Consider the following 22443-nt stretch of genomic DNA (forward strand, 5'->3'; position numbering starts at 1 on the left):
GAGACTGGACGACAGCACAGAAACAAAGAACTGATGACGGAGAGTTAACGAAACCCGTTTCAACCAAAACATATGTTCAACAAACGATACTCTGTAATATAACAGAGACAAAGACGTGTTGAGACGCTGTCTTACTGTAGTTCCTCCAGATGAACACAGTTGTTTAAGGCCTGGAGCAGCCTGTCACCTGATTGGTCACAAATAAGGTTCTGCGAGAGCCTGAAAGAGGAACAAGAACAATCAAGTCAAAGAGAAATAAAATAAAATAAAATTGACGTGAGAGTCCAGTTAATTCTTTTAGCATCGCAGCTCCTTCACCTCTACAGCAGGGGGGTGTCAAAATCATTTTGGTTTTAGGGGTGGGCTGGACGCGTACAGTCATAAAAGTACATTATATAAATCTTCATATTTAGTGAAATATAATTCTACAAAACATTTCCTGAACAGGAAGTGTTTGTGTATTATTTCGTTTTCAAAAATTCATCAAGCGGGCCAGATTGAAACACCAAGCGGGCCGGTTTTGGCCGACGAGCCGTATGTTTGGCACCCCTGTTCTACAACCACCTGACAACCTCCATGTCCTACTGACACTCTGCGGTCAGCACCAACGGACGGCTCCAATGACAGGCCCTGAAGTGAGGCATGGGTGCTAATCCCGCCCAGACACTCTTCCTCACTGACCTTTTGTGCTTGTCACTCTAAATCTGGGAGAGGAAGAACCTGTTGCATTATGGGAACAGGTGGTGACTGTGGAGGATGTTTGGCCTCCGCCCAATAAAAATAGTCTGTGTGCTTTGAATGACTTTCATTAGACACCAACAGAGGATCAAGCAGAGGGCAAGAAGGTGATTTATGGAACCAACTAAACGCTGCTCTAAATGACCAACAGTCATCGTCAATGTCAAATAAAATATTTTTAAAAATCAGCCATCATTAGAGGGATCATGTCATATGATTATTTGTATGTCAATAATTTTAGATTAAAACCATGAAACAGGGTGGACGATGTGGACAGCGCGCTTAAAGCATAACAGAGATTCCTAACGCGGGGGGAAAACCCCTAATAGGGCAGACAGGTCCGGTGGTTGTGGTGGGTGGTGGTGGGTAAGGCATGTGAACCTAATTTCCTGTTTGTGACACAGTCGGAAATTTGCACTCATTTGTGATGTCCTGTCCTTTGTTCAGTTGCATTTTCATAGGATTTAGTTTCAGATTATGCTCATGAAGCAGCTTATGTTACTGCTGTTGGTTCTCAGTGTTACCTATTCTGTTTGAAACAACAGTTCTGAATGTGTTGATGTGATGTGTTTGGATAACAGTTGTATCTAACAGTGAAGGAATTAGGCTGTTCTCATTAAATTGACCCTAGGTGTAAACGTCAGTGTGAATAGTTGTGAATAGTTAAATGAATAAAAAATAAAACCACAAGGTCAGATGGGCTGAAATAGTAACAGCATAATCCACCAGAGGGCGTTTTAATTAGCTTTACTTTATTCCTGATCATGTAATTAGAATCAAATGTTTAGTTTGTAGAAAAGTTTGAAATTAATGTGTGTTCCACAGTGTAGTGGCTACCACACACCTGCCTAGGAAGCAGAGAGGACTGGGTTCAATTCCCAGAGGAACCACATGCCTTATTGGTGGTCCTCCTCTTGGATATAAGCGACTTCTAAAGGCATAAATGTAACAACCTTTATCAAAAGGATGGAGTTCTAAAGAACGGACGAATGAAACCGACGGTCACTGAATATCTACTAATGTGTTCTGACTTATTTTTAGTCCTTGTTGGTGGGGCAGAGGGGGGGGGGGTAGTAAACTACTAACCACAGTAATGAATGTGACCTAATCCCAGACAACATTGCTGTCAGCACTTTAAAGTCAATTTCCTTCCTACCTGATTTTCCTGAGCCGCCCCCAGTGGGGGAGGAGCCTGTTCAGCTGCTCCACACCTCCGTCTGACATCCTCCAGCTGTTCAACCTAACGACCGACGACGACCACGTACCGTATTACACACAACAGCAGCTCAAACAGAATACAAACACGTACCAAAGTACAACGGAGTAAAACACTCACTCTAACTCCTCCACATGAGTCAGATCTTCCATAGATGTAAGAAGATCCAACACAGTCTGGATGTCAGATGTTCCCACCGATGTAACGATCTCGTTCAGCCTGTCAAACACACACACACACACACACATATTAGCACATGATCCAATATGGAAGGTGCAGATGAATTCTAAACATGCAGCCTGGGCTTCATGTCAAAACTCTGAATCACCAGGACATGTGATTAGGATTTCAAACAACCTCCGTGTGCTGTGAAAACAGCGTTAACATTTTGTCTTCTGTGCGTCCTGTTACTTCGGTGACCAACAATTTAACAGCTTAGCAGACCACGGTCAGGAAATGTCTGCGTTTTTTGCTGCGGAGGAGCGAGGGGGCAGACAGAAGGGAGGGGGGAGCGAGGTGGTATCAGATCATATGAATTTTATCCGATGGAGCTAATGACCCTCTGGTATGATAAGCAGCAATGTGAAGAGTGAGTCGGTGGATCTGTGAGTAAATGCTAATCGTAAAATAGATCTCATGATTACAGCTGGGAGACATGTGCTAAAATAAACAAGTGTCAGCACTTATATGATTGAGTGTTGATGCAGTAACTGAGCAGGGCGACAACACACGGGCAATAAATACCTAGAACCGGATATTTACCAAGATATTTAAAAATTTAAAAAAAAATCTGATATACGAATATCCTTTGTCCAATAAAATACAATTTTTTAAAGACTTTTTTTTTTAGTTTTCTCTCATTTTAGTTTAACCTATTTAGAAGGAGTCACTAGAAGTGTATGGTGGTGAGCTGATCTTCAGTGATGGGGCCCTCTGTTTGTATTATCTATTTTCCCTCTAGAAAAAGTATGAATTAAAAACATACCATACACGTATTATATGTTTATTTAAATAACACACGGGCAATAAATACCTAGAACCAGATTGATGTTTATTTAAACTGGCCTTCAAATAAATTAAATATTTTATAAAATATATTTTCAGTGACTACTTCCTTTTCTGATATTTTTATTATTATACATCTATAAAATGTGTAGAATATTCACAACTAATTTGTGAATTTTTATTGTTATTTATTTTTTCAGGCGGTTACTGCAGACTTTGTCCATTACCTAAGACTTCGAACGCAGCTGAAACTCCTCAGTACATGTGACAGACACATCAGTCCGTCTTCGTCCAGCTGCACAGAGTCCAGACTGTAGGCGTACGGTGGAAAAAGTAGACGGAGAAAAACAGAAATACCATTAAAAAACAAAACACACTTTATTTTTGAACAGACTGTTGGATTTCTCTCTTTTACCAAAGTTCTTCCAGACTAACACAGTCTGTCAGGGCTGAGAGCAGCTGCAGACCTCCAGCTGCAGACCACGAACAGTGAGATAGACTGGACGAGAAGAAGAAGAAGAAGAAGAAGAGGAGGAAGAAGAAGAAATTAAATGTTTATATCAGCACAGGTTTGTACAACGCATCAGATGATCAAAGATGTTTTTTGGAGTTGACGTTATTATCACTCACTTGAGTGAACGTAAACGTGGCAACACAGCGGTTAGTTTCTGAGCTGCAGCATCGCCAATCACATGACCTGAGAGACTGCGGAGCAGAGAAGAAAAAAATATTATACAAAAAAAAATATATAAAAAAATACAAGAAGGAGAAGACAAGGGGAGGTAGTAATACTTTAAACTTGATGTTGTTTTGTTTTCCTATTCTGAAGTTTGTTAAAATAAATTCTATCAAAACATAATTCTTGCCTTGATTAAAAATATTAACATTTTTAGGAGAAAAGCTCAACTTAATAGAAGCCAAATAACTCTGTATGGTTTTTATTATACAGTGCAATGATATTATACAGACGTAATAAACTGTATTTTAAGGAATAAATTGTAATATAAGCCCAGAGTTCATTCTCAACGATGAATCAATCACAGACTGATGAAAACTAAAACAGGCTAAAGCTGATTGAACTGGAATCTTAGGAAATAGAATAAAATGCATGATTTCCTTAAACAGGATTCAACATATATGTGTGTATGTGTCTGTGTCAGATGTGTGTGTGTGTGTGTTCTGCTCACTTCAAGTGCTGGAGAGTCAGCGACCGCAGCAGAGTCTCAGGGAGCGCCTCCACCACAGCAGAGGAGTGCTTGTTGGAAACAATGCTGTTAAAGAGCAGAGCAGAGGCTTCACATGCCACAGGTCCTTAACACACAGTAAAGTTTAAATGTAGTATTTGACCAGAAGCACAAACCTGACAGAGGTGAGTTGTGGGAACAGAGACAGAAGACACGGAACTCCTTCTGTTCCCACGGTGTTGTTGGAGAATCTGTTCAGAAAAACAAGACCTGTCAATGTCTTTCTGTATGAAGGTGACGGAACCAGTGTTGAATTAAGATAGTTAAAATATAGATGTGGGATTACAGTGTGTATTTCTCATTGTTGTTCAGTGCCGTTTAGGTAAAAAAAATATTTCTCATTGTTGTTCAGTGCCGTTTGTTGCTTGTTTTACTGTTTAGGTAAAAAAACATTATCTGAATTACACCCTGTTCATGTGAGAAAAAAAGTTTGTTATTAGTATAAATTAAAAAAAAAACTCTTTTCTAACTTTGTTTGTACAGAGGTAACAGTGCTTCTAAGAAAGCCCACTGACACCTGCTGCTGCCCCCCCCCCAGCTCTGAGGGGCTTTAAAGTTAAGATAGAAGGTCCTCACTCCAAAGCAGTCAGTGAAAGGCATCTCTGGAGGACGGCGATCAGAGGAGACAGATGGTGTTGCTCAAGAGCACAGTCCACAAGGCTGTAGAACAGACAGGGCTTGAGTGAGAACAGATGTCCAGTGTTGTTTGACTTATTATTATTATTATTAAAACTTTACATTTGTTACCTGAATGAAGTCAGTCCCGAAGGTTTCATCAGACACAGCTCCAGTACAGACTGGTTCACCCTTTAAAAATAAATAAATCAGAATTTCATTGTAGTCTCCTCATATTAATATATAGTTTCTGTGTGTTTTCATCCATTCCTGTGTATATCTGTTGTTGGTTGTGTTTATCTGGGTATCTCACCTGATCTTCTGGATGTTGCTGCTGAGCTCCAGACAGCGACACAGCAGACTGACGGCTTCACCAGCTCTCATCCAACTCTCCTGAATACTGACGGAGAAAAACAAGGTAGGTTAAAGTTTGGACTTTCCTACAGTATGACCCAGTTCTGTCACCTGTTAGAGACACAACAAAAACAACACCAACACCAACTGTCAGGCCTGTCTATCTACCAGTCCACGGTGACGTTTCCTGTGGGCAGACAGAATTATTTTAAAATATCCTTGTGGGCATATAAAAGCCTGAACATTCTTACCTCGGCCTACTTCATGACCTGCTTCAGGTTGAAGGGCGTAAAAAATTAATAAATTAATAAAATGAGCTGCAATGCTGCCATCTAGTGGCTTTCAACAACATGCAGCCGTTTTTTCCCCCAAAACTATTTTGAGGGCACACGTCATTTGGCAAAACCCAGGCAATGTGAGGGCGGGATTTCATTATTGGAAAAAGAAAAAAAAAAAAAACGAAAACAATTTTTTTTTGACATAATTATGCTAATATCGGTTGGCCGATATTATCGGACATCCCTAACCTCACGTCATTGTGACACGTCTTTACCAGCTGTTTTGTGAAGGTGTTTGGTGGACTTTGAGTTCAGAACTCACCTGACGCGACATCCTCTCGGACCAACAGTCAACTCTTCCATGAGGTCTTCGATCCACTCTGGCTGCAGTGAATTGTTTTTTAATCTGAAATTCACATCAATAAATGACAGTGAATCTACAGTAACATTCCCGAAGTGAATGAAGTGAATGTGCACAGTTCTTACTCAAGTGTTGTCAGTGAGGGACAGTGGGACACGATCTCTGACAATCTGGTCAGATGTTCGCTTCTCAAACTGCTTTCCTTAATGCTGATGGGAGAGAACATGAGCACATGGACATTTGGAAGTTTGTTTGACGTTCATTTTCAGAATATGACACTAAATATTAATTATCTGTAGAGTCTGGTCTCACCTCAGAGTCTTCTCACAAACATTCTGTTGACAGAACAAGAGGAGACACCTGGCCTCCTCTTCAATACTACAAGGAGGAGACACACGGAGACAGAGGTAAATCGACACGTCATCTGCATAGAGATTTCTCTCGACTCTTAAACTGACTCACCTGATTTCCACACTGGAGATGTTTTCGTAGGTGCACATTGTTTGTACCACGTCCAACAGTCCCTGCTGGGTCAGCCTGTTGTTGCTCAGACTGACCACATGGAGGTGATAAATAAGAATAAAAATAAGAAGCAATTATTGTGAGAATATTTTGTTAAGAAACAGAAAAGTGTCAGCTCTTTCATCTCACTTGACGAAGCAGCTGATGTTGAGCCTCGGCAGTGAATCCATGACACACTTTACTTCTTCGTCCCCAAGTTGATTATTTGACAAACTGGTGAAAAGAAACAGAGTTGGTCGTTATCGTGATCGATGTAAACTGTTCAGTAAGAAAGTACTGTGTAAACGCTGTACTGCACATACTCCAAATAAGAGAGCTGCGGACCCTGCTGCAGGATCTCAGTCAGTTCCTTCACGTTGTCTTCGTTCAGGTGAAACTGAGTAAAACTGTCACAGGCAGAAAGAAAGATGCGGTGTGAGAGATTTGACGTAACACACGGAAGACAAAGACATTTACAACAGTTTACAAATTTATAGAAAACAGACAGAAAATGAAAACATTTTATGTCTCAACATTACACTACTTTAAGGATTCAATACGTATTTTCCCAGAACTACCTTTTCACACAAATATTTGAGGTTGAACACTGTGAAAAGAGCAGACAGTGGAGCCTAAAAGACTCCAGGAAGTTTGTAACTGTTGGTGAGTGGAGGAACAATAGGCCATTCATGGTTACTGTTGTTGTATGTCCAAATATAGAAGTGAAATCACTTCTTATCTTATCAAGATGTGTTGTAAGGAAAAGGTGTAAACCAAATCTAATCTCCTTTTTTGAAAAAAAAAAAAATATATATTAAAGCTACCGTCAGTTATTGTTTGTAGTTTTTAAAATGAAAACTCTTCCTGTAAATTCCAGTAATAACATGACCTGAATCAGCAGATAATCACTGGTTGGACGGCCAACAATAGTGCTAACTGTTTTCAGTATAAAACTGAAACAAATATACTTGTCTATTCACTACACACACAGTAAATGATCTTGGCAAGAGAAAATGTAGGTGTGCTGCCGTGACACGTCACACTGAGAGACAGGAAGTCAAAAGAACGAGAGGGGACAAATGACTAACCAAGAAAACATTTTTACTCCACAAACCTGCAGCTGGTTTGTTCTGCCTTCACTGGTTTCAAGATGATGGAGCATTCACCTCCAGGCCTGAAGAAGTATTCCAAAAATAAGAAATCAATGGACTACTTCTTTTTTTTCTCAGTATTCATCAGATCAGGAGAAGAACGGTCACTGAATTCATATTATACCTGAGCTCCACAGATGAGATGCGATGACAGATCTTTAAACAGCTGACAAAGGTCAGGGCCTCAGACGGTGATGAGACGCTGTTGCTGATACTGCACAGAAAATGGTCGATTTTTATTAAATAAAAACAGAACATTTTTGATAGAAATCAAAGAGGTTTTTTAGGATAAAATGTTTCCTGAGCTACAGATTTATTGATGTCTAATTTACTTTTGTAGGTTAAAAAAACAGATAAGACTTGTTGATAAAATCCATCATTATTTATCAATAATCTGCAATAAAGTATCATATAAGTTGTTTAAAAGTTAATTTAAATTAAAAAATAATCCGTGTTGAAAATGAAGTTTTACAATTTAAGAGAAATGCACAGTATTGAAGGGAGGAAAATTGAAAGTAAAAAAAAAGAAAGAAAGGAAAGAAATGAATGGCTGATTAACTGAGTAAACAGTGAAAATAGAAACCAGGGGTGTCAAATTCATTTTGGTTCATGGCCCACATACAGCCTGATTAGATATGAAGTGGGCTGGACCAGTACAACCATAACATAATGACCTATAAATAACAACAACAATTCCATGTTTTTCCCCGTTGTTTTCATGCAAATGTACAAATATATTAGAAAAAAAAGGATATCTAATGAAATATTTGACAAAACATCACTACCATGCAGTGTTGGTGCATTTTTTTCACTTTTAACATTCACAGAGCGGGCCGTACTAAACCCCCGGGCGGGCCAGTTTTGGGCCACGGGCCGTGTGTTTGACACTCCTGGTATAAACAAATACAACAGTGTGTCTTACTCGATCCTCTGCAGCGACGTCATCTTAGGAATCATCCGGAGGAGACTCTTGACGGCTGCATCCTTCAACGAACAGCGAGACAAACTGACGGCACAGAGAAAAGGACACGAGTGTCCACGTGTGAAGCACTTCTTGAAATATTACAAGATCAAATACAACTGATATTTAAAACACAGCGACACTCACTGCAGCTCCAGTTCAGACCTGCAGGAGGCCAACTTCCTGCAGAGTGTGGTTACATCAGAGGGGCGGAGGCTGCTGTGGGTTATCCTGCAACCACAACCATAAGCTTTGATGTCATGGGTCTAACCAGGGGCGCTGTCAATCAATCGCATAAAAGACTTTAACCTTCCTCCAGAATTTGGAGATGGAGGGGTTCCCATAATGCTTTGCAGCATGCATGTTACAGCACGAGTGATTTTGCTGGTTTCCTCTGTGGTGTCATTTTTTTATTTCTAGAAATATCTACTCATCTTATTATGTCCATATATTGCTTCATCATTTTGTAACAACAGATTTTTCTCACAGAGGACAGAGTAAAGTTAGCATCAATATTACCGTATACCACTAAACTGGGGAAAAGACCTCAGTGTTCTGACAGAAAAATAAGGATAATGTTAATGGAACAACTCTGGATTTGTAAAATGTTGACTGACACACACACACACACACACACACACACACAACATTTTGCCGTCGTTTCACCTGAACAGCTTGAGTTTCTGTTTGTCATCACTGAAAGTAAAACAAAACTCCAGAGTTAGCTTCGAGTCAGAGAAATACCAACAGGCTGTTTATTTATTCAACGTGCGGTTTTTCTACCTTCTGTCGGAGCGGAACTTCATCATCACCTGCTTCCCGCCTTCATCACTGTAACATCAACAGTCACAGTTAAAGTTTCTGTTTCTGTTGCACACTGACCACACCCACACCGACAGACGACCACCGCTCCGACCTCATCCATCTACCTGATGTCAACTTCACTCAAACTGACGTACGAGCTCAGAGTTTGGGCCAACGCTGCCACGCCCTCCATGTCAATCCCATTGTTACTGACACTGAAAAACAAACACACAACAGCACAAGGCCACAGGCCAAACAAGGGAAACGGGTTCAGACACATGATCATAACATAATCACACAAAAGCAGGTGAGTGAGCCAATGAGGTGAGTCTTACTTGATTTCTTGGATGTTGCTGAGACGAGGCAGAACATCCAGCAACATCTGCAGACCTCTGTTTCTCAAACAGTTGCTGGACAAACTGACAATAGAGACAACAGTTGAGCTGGTCATGAAACATCAACATGACATCATCCAACATCCTCTCACATTAAACACAGATGCAAATAGTGTGAGATAAAAGTAGCTGACAGTGACAGTGAATGTAAAGGGAACCCTGGTCTGTCTCTGGTGCAGATACAGATCCACGTGTCTTTTTGTAAGTCTTACTCCAACTCGGTGACATCACAGGATTTCCCCAGACTCTTCCACAGCCGCTCCAGGTGTGTGTGCTGCAACCCACAGCCACTGAGACTGACAGACGTACCAACAAAGTCATCATCATCAGAATCAGAACTAGAATCAGCTTTACTGGGCAAGTTTATTGATTGCCATCAATAGACAAGCATTTAAATAAAATATAAATACATAAATATATAATATTATTTATAATAAAATATACCTATAATATAAAAAAATAGCATTGTATTTATAATAAAATATACCTATAATATGAAAACTTTCACATAAACCTTTATCACTTCTTTTTGAGACACTAACAATTACTGTCATAAAAAAGGCTCCAAAGGTCAATGCAATTGAAATAGTTAAAAACAGGTTCCAGTACTTGGTGAGATATTCAAACCGTACCAGAGTGTTCTGGTCTCTGCAGGTTTCCTGCTTCCTCCAGGGAACACGACAGTCACCTGGGCAGGGTCTAGACCAGACTTCAGTCTTTGAAACATAAACACAACAAAGGAAGTGAAAACAAACAACAACAGTGTGTTAGGGTGTGAACTGTTATCTGATATCTGTGACTGGGTGTTGTACCTGATATGAAGCTCCTTCACTGCTGGACATTTGGACAGCAGAGTGGTCAGAACTATGAGGCCGTCCACGGAGGGACAGCTGTCATTCAGCCTGAGGGGAAAAAAAAACCCAGAAGAACTTTTTTGACTTTTCTGTATGAACCAATGTTGAAAAAATAAAACTTGATCAGTTCCTATTCAGTCACAGTTTGGGGCGTGATCTTGTTGTCGCTCACATGATCTTGTTGCTGACGCTGAACTTTGGCAGAAACCGTGTCAGCGTCTCCAGGATTTCCACAGTCCAGGAGCCACCAGACAAACTGAGACGGAACAAACAGTAACAAACATAAGATATAGAATAAATCAAAGAGTTTTAAAAGTAAAATGTTTCCTTTAACTGTGTAGTATGTAGGTGTGTGTAGCTGTACTCACTCCAGGACGGATAAGGTGGAGCAACGCACCAATGACTGGGCAATGTTTTGCATCTCAGTCTTGCTCCATTTTTGGTTTAATAAGCTGGAGGAAAACATGTTGAAGATAAAAAAAAAGATATAAATATGACTGGTGAAGAAAATGAAGCGCTTTTCTTCATGATAATTTATATTTTTGTACTGATCCTTTCAGGATTTAGCCCAGGAGAGGACCCCACATTTAAACCCAAAATTTTCACTTTTTCATTGTCTTAGTCCAGAACAAATAAAAGTGGCCTTTAATCATAGCAGGTCTCACTAGAGTCTGAATAAAACCTTCAGTCCCTCTGGCACAAATTGGTAACATTTATGATTTACCATGAATAAAGGAGCAAAGTTCCTGAAGGAACCTGGTTCGACACCTTCATGACATTTTGGTAAGTCATTAACAAGATAAAAAAGTTGTTTCATTTTCTCACCTGACCGTTGGTTCAGTGTTCTGATGGCTGTGCAAAGAAAAACAAAAACAAAAGAGAGAAAAATAATGATTTGATTGAAAATGTTATTGTGTGATAGTTTTTTTTTTGTTTGGTTTGTTTTGACCATGGAAACTCACCTGTCATTATTTGACTTTGGGCAGAATCTTACTGTCAATTCTTTGACTGCACTGTAAACAAAAAAAAAATGTTAGTGGTTCTGAAAATGGAGGATGCTCCCCCCCAAGGGCCAGGAAGCCATTGGAAGGAACAATATAAAAATGTCTTTATTTTTTACCAGTAGAAAGAAACGACTTAATTCCTGATTTGTAAATTAAATGTCTAGAAATCACTTTTGGCTTCACTCCCTTCACTACAGGGGTGGTCTGAAAAGTGTAGGTCTAGCTGGTATTGAACCTGCAGCCTTATTGGACATTTGAGGCAATGGCTCGACATTAGCCTGTCTACAACAACAACAAAAACATGTTTGGTAACCATCGTCATCTGTGTACGTGTGTGAGCGTACTCTGCGTGAATATCCTGGACGTTCGAGCACGAGGACATTTTCCCAATGAGGAAGTTCAGCGTTTTCAAGGAGCTGTTGTTCCGACTCAACCTGACAGAAAAAAACCCACAAAGATCAAAGATCACATCAGAGCCAGAGATAAGATCAAACTCAGGTCCAGATCTTGTGAAATGATCTGAAGTTGCTCATGAAATTTACACCAAGAGGCTTTGAATTTAGAGAGAGTGAATCAGAGAGAACAGCGAGTCCTGCAGGATTTACACAAACTCCTCACTTTACAGACATCAGTCCCGGTAGTTTGTCAAAGACGTCAGCGATGACTCTGATCCCGTCGTCCCTCAGACTGTTGTCGCTCACACTTTGAGAGGAGAAAAAAACAGCGTCAGATTTTAGAAAGGGCAACCGAACAACTTTTGCCCAGCAGAGACAGAGGACACACTTGACGTCGGTGATGTGAAGACACTTCTCCAAAGCAGAAGCCAAACTGGCCGCTCCTGCGGAGGTCAGACTGGCTCCACAAAAGCTTTGGGGAAAAGGAGCAGTGAAAACACAGTTAAAAACCTCACTTTTATAGAGTTTTATAAAGAGTACACAGTAGTGAAGAAGTAGCCGTTTGTGTGTGAAGTAGAACCACAAACGACCAAATTCATTCTTACTCAAGTTTTCTCAGGGCAGGGAGATTAGGCAGTATGGAGGACAACTTCTCGGCAAACCTGTCGTCATATCTGCGACTCCTGAAGCTGAAGGCACAAAAAGAATGAAAAAAAAAATCGTTGTAACATCAGGTGAAAAGAACTCATGTTTTAAAGCCAGTCCTTAACCAAAATCACCAATTTTTTTAGTTAAAATGTTTTACAATATCATGGGAAATTAAGCCACGCAGTAGAAATTCCTAACCATAATCCATCACTGATGCAGAGATTAGCTGTGAGTATTATGACTCTAGTCTAGCCATAAACTTCATCTGCTGATGAAGGATTTGAGTTCCTCACTTTGTTACTGATCTGCATGGATTCTGACTCAGTGACTGTTTGTACAAATAGACGTCATGTGATGGTTATCAACCGTCACCACCTTTGTTGTGCTGTTCTCACCGACTGGTGTCATGTGAAGAGTTGGTCATTTGCATGTCATTTCCTTATTGTATAAAAAAACCAAAGCACAAGAGCTGGTGTTTGTTTCAGAGATCGTAACAAATGGGTGTGGTCTTCATTTGACAAAAATGCCCGGTACGTTGTATGTTTGAACTTTTCCGATGGTCTCCTGGTGGTCCATGAGATCAAACATACACATCCCGTCAGTTCAACACACTGGGGAACAGGTGGCCAATCAGCTGTTAGGTGTCAAAGGTCGTTTCTCTCTGTGCAACCGATCCTCCACGTTTCCAGATTCTCTAACAACTAAAGTACTTAGAACTGATGGAACAGTACGTATGTGTGCAGTTCTATAAAAATGGACGCCATTTTAGAATTGACGAGTATGATGTCTTTACCGTTACAGTTTTGGAAACTAGGCATTTGTATTGTTCCTAAAGAACTGTACCAACTGTCACAATGTTAAAATTCATTGTCAAAACAAGAGCATTTCAACTTATAAAACCTCTGACGCTCTGTAGCGGAGTCAACGTACCTCAGGTGCTGCAGGTACCGACACCTCTGCAGTAAATCCAAACACTCCAGCTCCATGGAGCACGATCCGAAATCCAACCCTACGCCTTTCTCTCCCACAGAGTTCACTGCAAAAGCCAGAGCGTTGATGTCTTTGGGAGACAGACGGATGTTACGCAGCTCCACGCTGGACCTGGTACCAAGAACTGTGCTGGCCAGTTTCTGGTCCTGGCTCTCTTGGATACAGTGGCAGAGGTCCAGTATCTGTGGGTGTGCAGCAGGACAGGATCAGAGGACACAACGGGAGAACTGTAAAAAGAAAAGTTCCGACTTTTGTTGATTCTACCTTGGGTCCAGTCAAAGTGTTGTTGCTGCAAAGGTTTTTCAGTAGTTTCAGAACAAGTGCTTGTCGTTGTAGGACCCAGTTTTGGACTCCTGCTCGACCAGAACCTTGGGCTAGGTCCACTAAGGCCGCGGTGCAGTCTTTTGATGCCAGGCCGCATAAAAACAGGTGCAGGGAGTCAGTGAAGACCGTCCTCTGGTCCGACCTGGTCGTCCAGCGGGTTTTCAGACCCACTCTGATGGAAAACACAAACCAAATCCTGTGTTTGTGTTGTGAATCAGACGGTAACTGTGTAAACTGTGAATTTATTTTGAATTTTTTATCATTGCTGTCTCTGTTTCACACACATTTTAACAGACGTCAACAAATGCATATTCTGTTTATTGGTGCAAAATTGCTCAACAGGAATTCTCTACAGCAGGGGGCCCCAACCCCCGGTCAGGGGACTGGTGATGGACCCTAGTTCCTTTGGAAATGGTCCAAAGTGGGACACAGTGAAAATATGTACTTGAGTTTTACTAATTTATTTGTCATATCCCTTTACTGTTTTCATTCAAAGATAATCGATGTCAATGTTTCAGAACAGCAGGTCAAAGGTCATTCAGACTCTGATACTAACAGAAGAAAGTCTGAAAGAGGTTTTATTTTGAAAATGTAATGATGCTTCAACGACGATTGATGATTGGCTGATACTGGCCGACTGATCCTTGGTACAAAAAAAGGTTGGGGAGTGCTGCTCTACAGAACAGTTTAAAAGGGGGGTGGGGCAAATACTTAAGACTAAAACAAGTGACGAAAAGGGACGAAAAGGAAAAGTGACGAGTTGAATTACGTTTTATTAATTTACGTTATTAAAAACCAAAATGAAATAAAATAAAAAGATAAAAAGTGCCAAATTCAGAGCTATTCTGATAAAAACAAACATCAGTTGTGTTTTATGTGAGCTGTGTCTCTGGACTTCAGTCACACTGTGGTAAAGGTTACATATAAAACAAATAAAAAAAATTGGGGCATGAAATAGGACCTGCACCATGATTCATTTGAACTAAAGCAAAGCATAAGCATGAATAAGGTGGGAGCAGGAGCAGCAGCAGCAGCAGCAGCAGCATCAGAATAGCATTAGCTCCAAGTGAAAACTGGTATTTATACTGTAGGATGGGAGTGACAGAAGAGTGACAGACGACACCTTTCATGCTGCGTCACATCCCAGGGTCACTTTCACTGACACCCCATCCCATCTGCCCCCTGAACCTCACTGCTATGTTTGAACCTCCTTTTATGGGGAGTGGGGGGGCGGGGAGGGGGCGTCACCCATGTCACACGCAGGAGTCAACTTACAGCTTGTATTGCGTTTTGGAAAAAGTTATTCCTGGCCTATACCATGAGCTGGTCAAATATGGTCAAACCTAATGTGGCTGCAGCGTCCAGGGAAATACAGGATGTTCTTTGATGTCTGAATTTTAGAGGTGACAGTTTGGCAGGAATGTGGACATCCACTCCACAGTTTTTCAATTTTCAATTAAAAATAAAAGTTTAAATTTAAACATATCAAATGTTTTTAATAGATACTTTTCTTTTGCAGTATTGTTAATGGACTAAGGAAGGGTATATAAAATATAATACTATATTATATTTATGTTAATTATATTTTATAATGACTTATATAATGACTTAAATAATTAGTTTTTAGTGGTTTTGAATTTATGTTAATTATATTTTATAATGACTAAATTGGAAATAATTAGTTTTTAGTGGTTTTGACCTCTATTTTGTCTCAAACTGTTTTTTTTTCTCCTTACCTATTCCTCAGTTCTGCATCGATGACATCACTACTGGTCATTATTCTGAGTGCGGCTAAAAATTCCTGAATTGTCAGATGAATGAAACAGTAGCCGGTGTCAACTCTCCCATTCTGGAGCCTGAGCTCCACCTTGAAGAAACAGGAAGGAACTGGTTAACTGAGAGTCGCTATTTTTGGTCATACACACAGAAACAGAAACAACCAGATACGTAGAAAATATTGCCAAAAACCTGGGAGAGAATTCCTGTCTTGACTGAAAACTCCAAAATCTTTGGATCAATATCTTCTTTCAAGAAGAGGATCTTGCTTTCTTCTAAACCCTTCCAGGCCAGTTGACTGAGTTCGGACAGTTCAGATCCACGCAGACTCAGAGCGGAGAGGCCACTGACACAACTGCACAGGAAGGAAATTGGTAAACACAAGGAGTTAGCGCTCAACCGCAACACAATATTTCTAAGTGTATTCTAACACAGTCTTCACCTTTGTGTTTTGCTCTTCTCCACGTTTGATTCTTTTTCTTTATCGCGGCTCAGAAACGCACAAATCAGAGTGAGGTAGACCTGGGTCAGGGTTGAGGGTATCAGGGTTCGTGTGCGTGGTGGTTTTGTGCTGTTAGCAGGTCTACTGACGTCACCTTCTGATTTTATTTTTACTGAACGCTTTGCTCTTCTGACTCTATTCTCTGGGTCTAATCCGGATGCTTCTCCTTCCGTCTCCCCTTCTCTGGATTGTTGTTTTGCCCTCTGGTCTCGCTCTCTCTCTAAAAGATGCTTCAGACAAATGCAGCAGATGTTGCAGAGGACTGGGACGCTGGCCATGGCGAGAAGGTGTTGATCTGACAGAAGAAGATCTGCAGCCTGTGGTCCCAGTGCTCTGCTCGCTGAGTCGCCTGTGGAGATCAAACAGACATTTCCCAGAAGGTGAACCACGAGGTTTCACACCAATGACAGAGACTACCACTATTATTATTATTATTATATATCTTAAGTTTATTATTATTATTATACGTATATCTTAAGTCTTTCTGGTCACATAAATTATTAAACTACTGTGTTCCTGACTGAATTAATGACTCACAGTGAAACAGATTCATTACAAAAGATGTGGGCAGGTCACAGTGAGTCAACCTTATCATACTAAACCGGATGTTTGATCGTCTGATTCTAACTGAATCAGGCGACTGACTGTACGTCACTCGTCTTAATAAAATACACAGCTTCCTCTCCACTAAAGTATTTCACCCCAGGACCACTGCCAACTTCTACCACCTCATTCTCAACTTCATCACAAATATTTAGTAGCGTTCCACGTTCTAAAAAGTATTTTTACAAAAAAAATAACACAGTAGCACAAATAAGTAACATTCAGAACAAAACTGAGAAAATACTGAAAAAATACAGGTTCAAAAACTAATTTTGTGTCACTGACATTCCTTTTTTTTTTCCTTCACCTTTTGCCTCAAAGAAACTGTCCACATACTCCTCGATCTCCGGACGCTCCCATTCCACCAGCTGCCCGACTTTATCCGACACGGCTTCCAAGTCCACCACGTCACGGAGGCGACAGGTTACCAACACAGTGCATCCTGGGAGAAGCTGACGGCTCAGAAGTGCTGTGATCAGGTCTGCGACAGGAAGAGAGGTTTCTGGGTCTAACTGATCCCGGTTCACTTCCTGTTTGCTGAGTTTACTGTAAAACTCATCGTATCCATCCAGAACCCAACAGCTTTGTCCTGGATTCGCCAAGAGGTAATTCACAATAGCACTCTGAACAAACAAAGACAAGAAAGAAAATAAGAATTTGAAAATAGTTACTTCACTTTCATTTTTCTCATGACATGAACAACTAAGATACAGACCTTTTCACAGTCGCCATCATCTGGAGGGAGGTAGCAGTGGAACAGCAACTCCGAGAGCGACCGAGGGCTGGACAGAAGATTGAGCTGACGGAACTCGAGCAGGACGAACAGAGAGGATGATGGGATTGGGCCCTAGACAGTTAACGACGGTGAGAATCTCTTTTTTCACTCAAATACAGAGTCAAACACTCAAGAGAAAAGCCTGTACTGTAAACCGGACATTTTACTACACATCCATCTGAAGTACAACTGTGTCGACTCACTAGACCGCAGGCCCACTGCTGCCCTAAGTGGGACATGAGAAGAGTTTTTCCTGATCCAGCCTGGCCAACGATGACGGTCACTTTTCCAGCACATTCTTGGAGGAACGTTTCCAATGTCACTCTGGACTCAAAAAATCTGAACTCCCCATCAGACTCTGAATGTGGTGAAAAAAAAAACCCCAAAAAAAATTTTTAATTATTTGACGTTTGGATTTTTCCATATTAATAATTGGATTACACAATGATAAAAAAGAAAAGTCGTGAAACCCATACATTTGTCTTTCTGTCCCAGCAATGCACAGAAATGTTGTTTTTTGGTCATATTTAGGAATGATAATTAATTTTGATTAATTGTCATTAGACATCATTTTAATTTTATAATTTTAATTACACAATAAGTTTTAAAAAAATATTGTCAGCCCCAGTCATAAGACATGGATGTTTATTTTCTTAGAATTGTATAACTTCATTGAAAAATAAAATGTTGCACAAAATGTATAAATTAATTAAATTTAAAAAGGAAGTGTCACAAACCTGGTGTTCGGCTCCCCCTGTCTACTGGTCCAGGAGTTTGATCAGGTCTTTCCCTGCCTTTGGTTCCCGTTCTAGGATTCACCCAAACACTTTCCAGGTTGATCTCCTTCACCAGTGCCTCCCTCAGCCGATCCCACCTTCTCTGCAATAAACTCCTCGTAGCAACAATGTATTGCTGCCAGTGGTCTGTACAGTGGAGATCAACATTTTACATTTGTGCAGATGAAGTTGATTTCATGAGACTGAGAAAAATGTTGAAGGTAAATCCAATTATTGCACCCTTACCCTGACAGCTTTGGTAACTTGGCAACTCTGTAATAAAAATACCACAGTAAGACACATAGCTAACATACCAAATTGACACAGAATGATAGCAATGTGGTTGCCCTTTTTGTTTTTACAGACTGTTTTATTGTTAAGTCTTAATGTTGGTGACAACAAGGTTTCATAGTGCTGTTGCAAAGATTAAGATTTTTAATCTTAGTTTTTTTTAAATTTCAGGTAACAGTTTGTGTGATGAGTTGAGCGTAATGAAGTTTTAGGTTGATGATATAATTTTTTTTTTATCTTGTCATTGCCATTATTTAAAATACATTGTTGGGCCAAGCAGTGCAACACATTCTATAGGGACAAAATGAAATGCTTTATGTCACATCAACCAAATAGGTGAAACTTTAAAACCTGAAAGGTCAACATAGTTTGTGATACTGTATCTTCCTTTAAATAATCGGTGGTTAATGAATGTGACTACAAGTGAAGTAGAGCAAACTGTGAGTTCTGTGCGGAACTCCTACCAATTTGTTGGCGTTTGTTTAGCTGCTGTGCTTCAATAGGTGAAGACAACGACTCCTTGTACGTTGCACTGGGACCAGGACTTTCATCTGTATTAGAGAAAGAAACAGTCAAAGTTTCAATGATACTAGGTAGAGGCAGACCAGTTACTTCAAAGTGCAGTACATTTTGTGTTGCTGTGTTAATTTCTTACTGCGCACAAAGCCTTACTTTCACTTTCTAAATCGTCTTGGATTAAAAAACAACAAACCACACATACACTTCTGCAACCTGACTATGTTTTTTTTGTGTGTGTAAGGTAGTGTTTGCTGATTACAAAACATGTAACAAGTGAAGATATGATGCAAAGATGGTGTGTTCTCATATCCTCACATCCTCCTCAAGGGACCAACCGCCCTAACCGGGATTTGCATCTTGCCCAGAAAGTGAACCGTGGGCTTCCACACCAATGACAGAGGCATTGTTTCTGGGCCAAAGCGCCACTGACTCTATATATTACATATATATATTATATTTTCTTATAGTAGTACTCACTGTTTGTGTTTCCGGCTGCTGACATAAGCCTAGATTCCAGGCGCATAGGGATATTCTCACAGATGAGACAAAAACTTTGTAGAAAACTGCAGCACTCCTTAGCATTTGACGATGATTGTAAATGCTTCAACATGGCTGTTATGACTTCTGCTGCTGACAAACCAGTGTTGGCCGCTAATCCGTGGTCAGTGGTCCATGCAGCCCTATTGGGCAGTATCTTGCACAATTCCATAATAACCTCTGGGGGCTGACAGCTCAGGACATGTAAGAGCTCTTCGTATTCCTGAGCCAAGACGGTTTTCACATTCTCATGCTCATTGTAGGGGTCAAACTCCTCATCCATGGTCAGACTCCATCAGCTGAAAGTCACGTCAACACCATTTTCATTAATCATTTAAAGAAAACATAACAGATGGAGTTTAAACACAATATATAGTACAAGGGCATCAAACTCATTTTCACCAGGGGCCACAGTTCCCCTTAAAAGGGCCGGTAATATCTGTAACTACTCTGTATAACATCTCAATACACGTTTCTGCAATTGATTATTATCTAATCACGTTAAAAATATCGTCAATTGCTCTGTGTAATGGAAAATGTATCAAGTTAACAAACTCAACAGCATGGACTTTATAATAAGGAATATAAACACTTTTTAAGCTTCTGCGGGCCAGAATGAGTTAGCGGGCTACATTTGGCCTGCGAGCCTTGAGTTTGACACATATGAAATCGTACATCAAACTGAAGCCCATATGGACATTCTGGTCCGGTAACAAGGTGATTTTTTAATGCTCACTACTAAGAAGATTATAAAGAACTCACGTTTATGTTTCCCAATGACTTCTGACATCTGCGAAACCAAAAGCTAGTTCCATAAAAGGAAATTAGATAACAATCATTTTATACTTTTTAGTGTAAAGTTTTTTCAACAGAAGTGTCAGGGCTACACTGCTACAATAGCAAATATAGTTAAAAAAGATTAGTTTAGCAACAAACTTGCGAGAGATGGAAATCAATGATTCGCTGTGGCAACCCCTGAAAAAAGAAACAAAGCCGAAAGAAAATAATTTAGCAACAAACTTTTCATCTCTTCTAACCGTATTTATATTCGGATATTTCGATCATATTATGATATTTTATCATTAACAAACAGGGACACCTTTACACTGATTTTATCCATGTGTTTTGCGCTCATAGTTTGCCTAAACGGTGGCTTACCTTGTCTTATTTGTGTGTGTACATCTGTGTATACATGCCGTGCAGGGAAAATTTTATGACCGCAGGACGAGGTCGTTTAAGGACAAACGGCGCAGACTGCTGTATTAAGGTGCTACTTTAACGCATCTGTAAATCCTGCAGGTCCCGATCTTTAAGCATGTAGACTTAGGATCATTCATAATATGTAGTCGTAAATATGTACTTACCAACAATGGTGGCAGTCTGCACCACGATGCAGCCAGTGTGCCATTTATAATAAAACAAAAGCAAAAGAAAGGCATGGCGGTCGGCAGCAGTAAACTTTCGGTTTCACTTTGACGAACCGACGGTTTGGCGTTTCCTGGTGACTGAACGCACCACACGGTTTCTGCCGAATCACCTAATCTTCAATTAGTTTTTTTTTTTTTTTTTAAAGAATAACGTTTTATGATTTTGTCATACGGACACAATTAATCAGACCGGTCACAGTCGCACAAACACAAATAAAACAAAAAATTCATCGCCTCGTTGCTCCCGTCCTCTGCTCCGCGGTTCCTGTTTCTCAGTTAAACAGTAAATCGTCCATCTTGGCACAAGCACGGACTGTGTTTATACTTACAGCTATGGTCAAAATACTGTTGTACTTTAAAACTTAATTTGCATAGTATTCAAATAAGATCACTGATTAGGAGAAAATTCGAAAAATATTTTAGGTGCAGCTCCGTGGAGTGGGATTTATTCAGTCCCGTCTTACCTTAAACTAAGTTTCCTGTTGGTTAGTAAAAAGGACATACATATATATATTTCATATATTTTAACTGGCTACCGATTAAAAACACAAAAATAACAAAATTACATCAAAAAATAGGTATTCAATTCCATATGATCTTTTGTATGTATTGTATGTATTTACTATTTTTTTTATTATTTACTGACTGATTTTGATATTTAATCAATTGTCTGCAGTAAGAGGTAAAGTAAAAAATAAAGATCTTGCAGTTGTATCAGTTGTCATTTCATAATGCCTCGATCACTAAGAACAACCTCATAAAATTCTGTCAATCATCAGTTTAACTAAAACCAAATCAAGTCCCTCGTGCTACAGTACTGGGGTCATTTCTTGTGTGAGTTATTTGTGCGGGGCAGTTTGTCATTCAAAATAAAATTAAATTAAAAAAACAAAAGGAGGAATAATTTGGTACATTCAGTAATTGGAACTTCCTTGTGTCCTCCTAATTTGTCTTCAGAAATCATTAATACACAACACATAAATTAAACACAATGTCAGAAACAGCATGCAGGTATATAGGTAAGGTTAAACATGCTGTTGTTAATGGTCCAAACTGGTGGGTTTCTAACTCTATTCTGGACTTCTGCAGAACACGTCCACACTGAATCTCCTGAGATTCATGAGATTGTGTGGCACACAGGTGCAGGGATGAACGCCACATGTACAGGACGCAGGACAATGGTGCTGAATACAAGGATTCAAGAAAATATATGTAGACATTTTTACATTCAAATTTCCATTTTCCTGAAAATGTAAGGAGTCAACTATGAAAATGTTGTCATTCGACCTCTTCATTATGGTCCAATTTTCTATACAACAGAAAGAACAATAACGATAAATAAGTATTAATAAATTAAATTTGCAGTTTTAGGAGCATTTCTGCCAGTAATGTCCAAAGC

The 22443-nt window shown here is 39.9% G+C and overlaps 1 protein-coding gene across 3 annotated transcripts; it reads right to left on the bottom strand.

Moving 5' to 3' along the window:
- Positions 1 to 51: 51 nt before the first annotated feature.
- On the bottom strand, positions 52 to 21464 carry nlrc5 (NLR family, CARD domain containing 5). 3 transcript variants are annotated; one of them, XM_025056136.1, is made up of 49 exons: positions 20982 to 21463; positions 19558 to 19916; positions 19026 to 19112; positions 18517 to 18543; positions 18232 to 18417; positions 17698 to 17852; positions 17435 to 17566; positions 17027 to 17342; positions 16057 to 16465; positions 15807 to 15969; positions 15575 to 15705; positions 13779 to 14010; positions 13455 to 13696; positions 12482 to 12565; positions 12265 to 12348; positions 12100 to 12183; positions 11826 to 11915; positions 11440 to 11490; positions 11303 to 11329; positions 10846 to 10929; positions 10650 to 10733; positions 10436 to 10525; positions 10256 to 10339; positions 9836 to 9919; positions 9564 to 9647; positions 9354 to 9443; positions 9208 to 9255; positions 9091 to 9120; positions 8572 to 8655; positions 8386 to 8469; positions 7588 to 7677; positions 7427 to 7486; positions 6636 to 6719; positions 6463 to 6546; positions 6274 to 6363; positions 6124 to 6189; positions 5937 to 6020; positions 5773 to 5856; positions 5132 to 5218; positions 4951 to 5010; positions 4780 to 4863; positions 4320 to 4394; positions 4147 to 4230; positions 3590 to 3664; positions 3375 to 3458; positions 3187 to 3270; positions 2075 to 2173; positions 1895 to 1978; positions 55 to 219 (listed from the first exon to the last, which is right to left on the bottom strand). In XM_025056136.1, the coding sequence occupies exons 2-49, from the start codon at positions 19898 to 19900 to the stop codon at positions 132 to 134; spliced, it is 5235 nt and encodes a 1744-aa protein (XP_024911904.1). In that variant the 5' UTR covers positions 19901 to 19916; positions 20982 to 21463; the 3' UTR covers positions 55 to 131. The 3 variants fall into 3 exon arrangements, with proteins under 3 accessions (XP_024911906.1, XP_024911905.1, XP_024911904.1); XM_025056138.1 differs by lacking the exon at positions 1895 to 1978 and having other exon boundaries at positions 52 to 219; positions 20982 to 21464; XM_025056137.1 differs by lacking the exon at positions 9836 to 9919 and having other exon boundaries at positions 54 to 219.
- Positions 21465 to 22443: the final 979 nt, after the last annotated feature.

This window comes from Cynoglossus semilaevis, chromosome 6, assembly GCF_000523025.1.
Source record: "Cynoglossus semilaevis isolate Cse_v1.0 chromosome 6, Cse_v1.0, whole genome shotgun sequence".
In the NCBI taxonomy this organism is placed as follows: Eukaryota; Metazoa; Chordata; class Actinopteri; order Pleuronectiformes; family Cynoglossidae; genus Cynoglossus; species Cynoglossus semilaevis.

Coding starts and splice junctions, on each gene's coding strand:
- nlrc5 (XM_025056136.1), bottom strand. CDS start 19,900: ATGGATGAGGAGTTTGACCCCTACAATGAGCATGAGAATGTGAAAACC. Junction 16,466..17,026: donor CAGTTTCTTTGAGGCAAAAG/GTGAAGGAAAAA, acceptor TGATCTCCACAG/GCGACTCAGCGAGCAGAGCA. Junction 8,470..8,571: donor AGGTCTGAACTGGAGCTGCA/GTGAGTGTCGCT, acceptor CTGTGCCGTCAG/TTTGTCTCGCTGTTCGTTGA.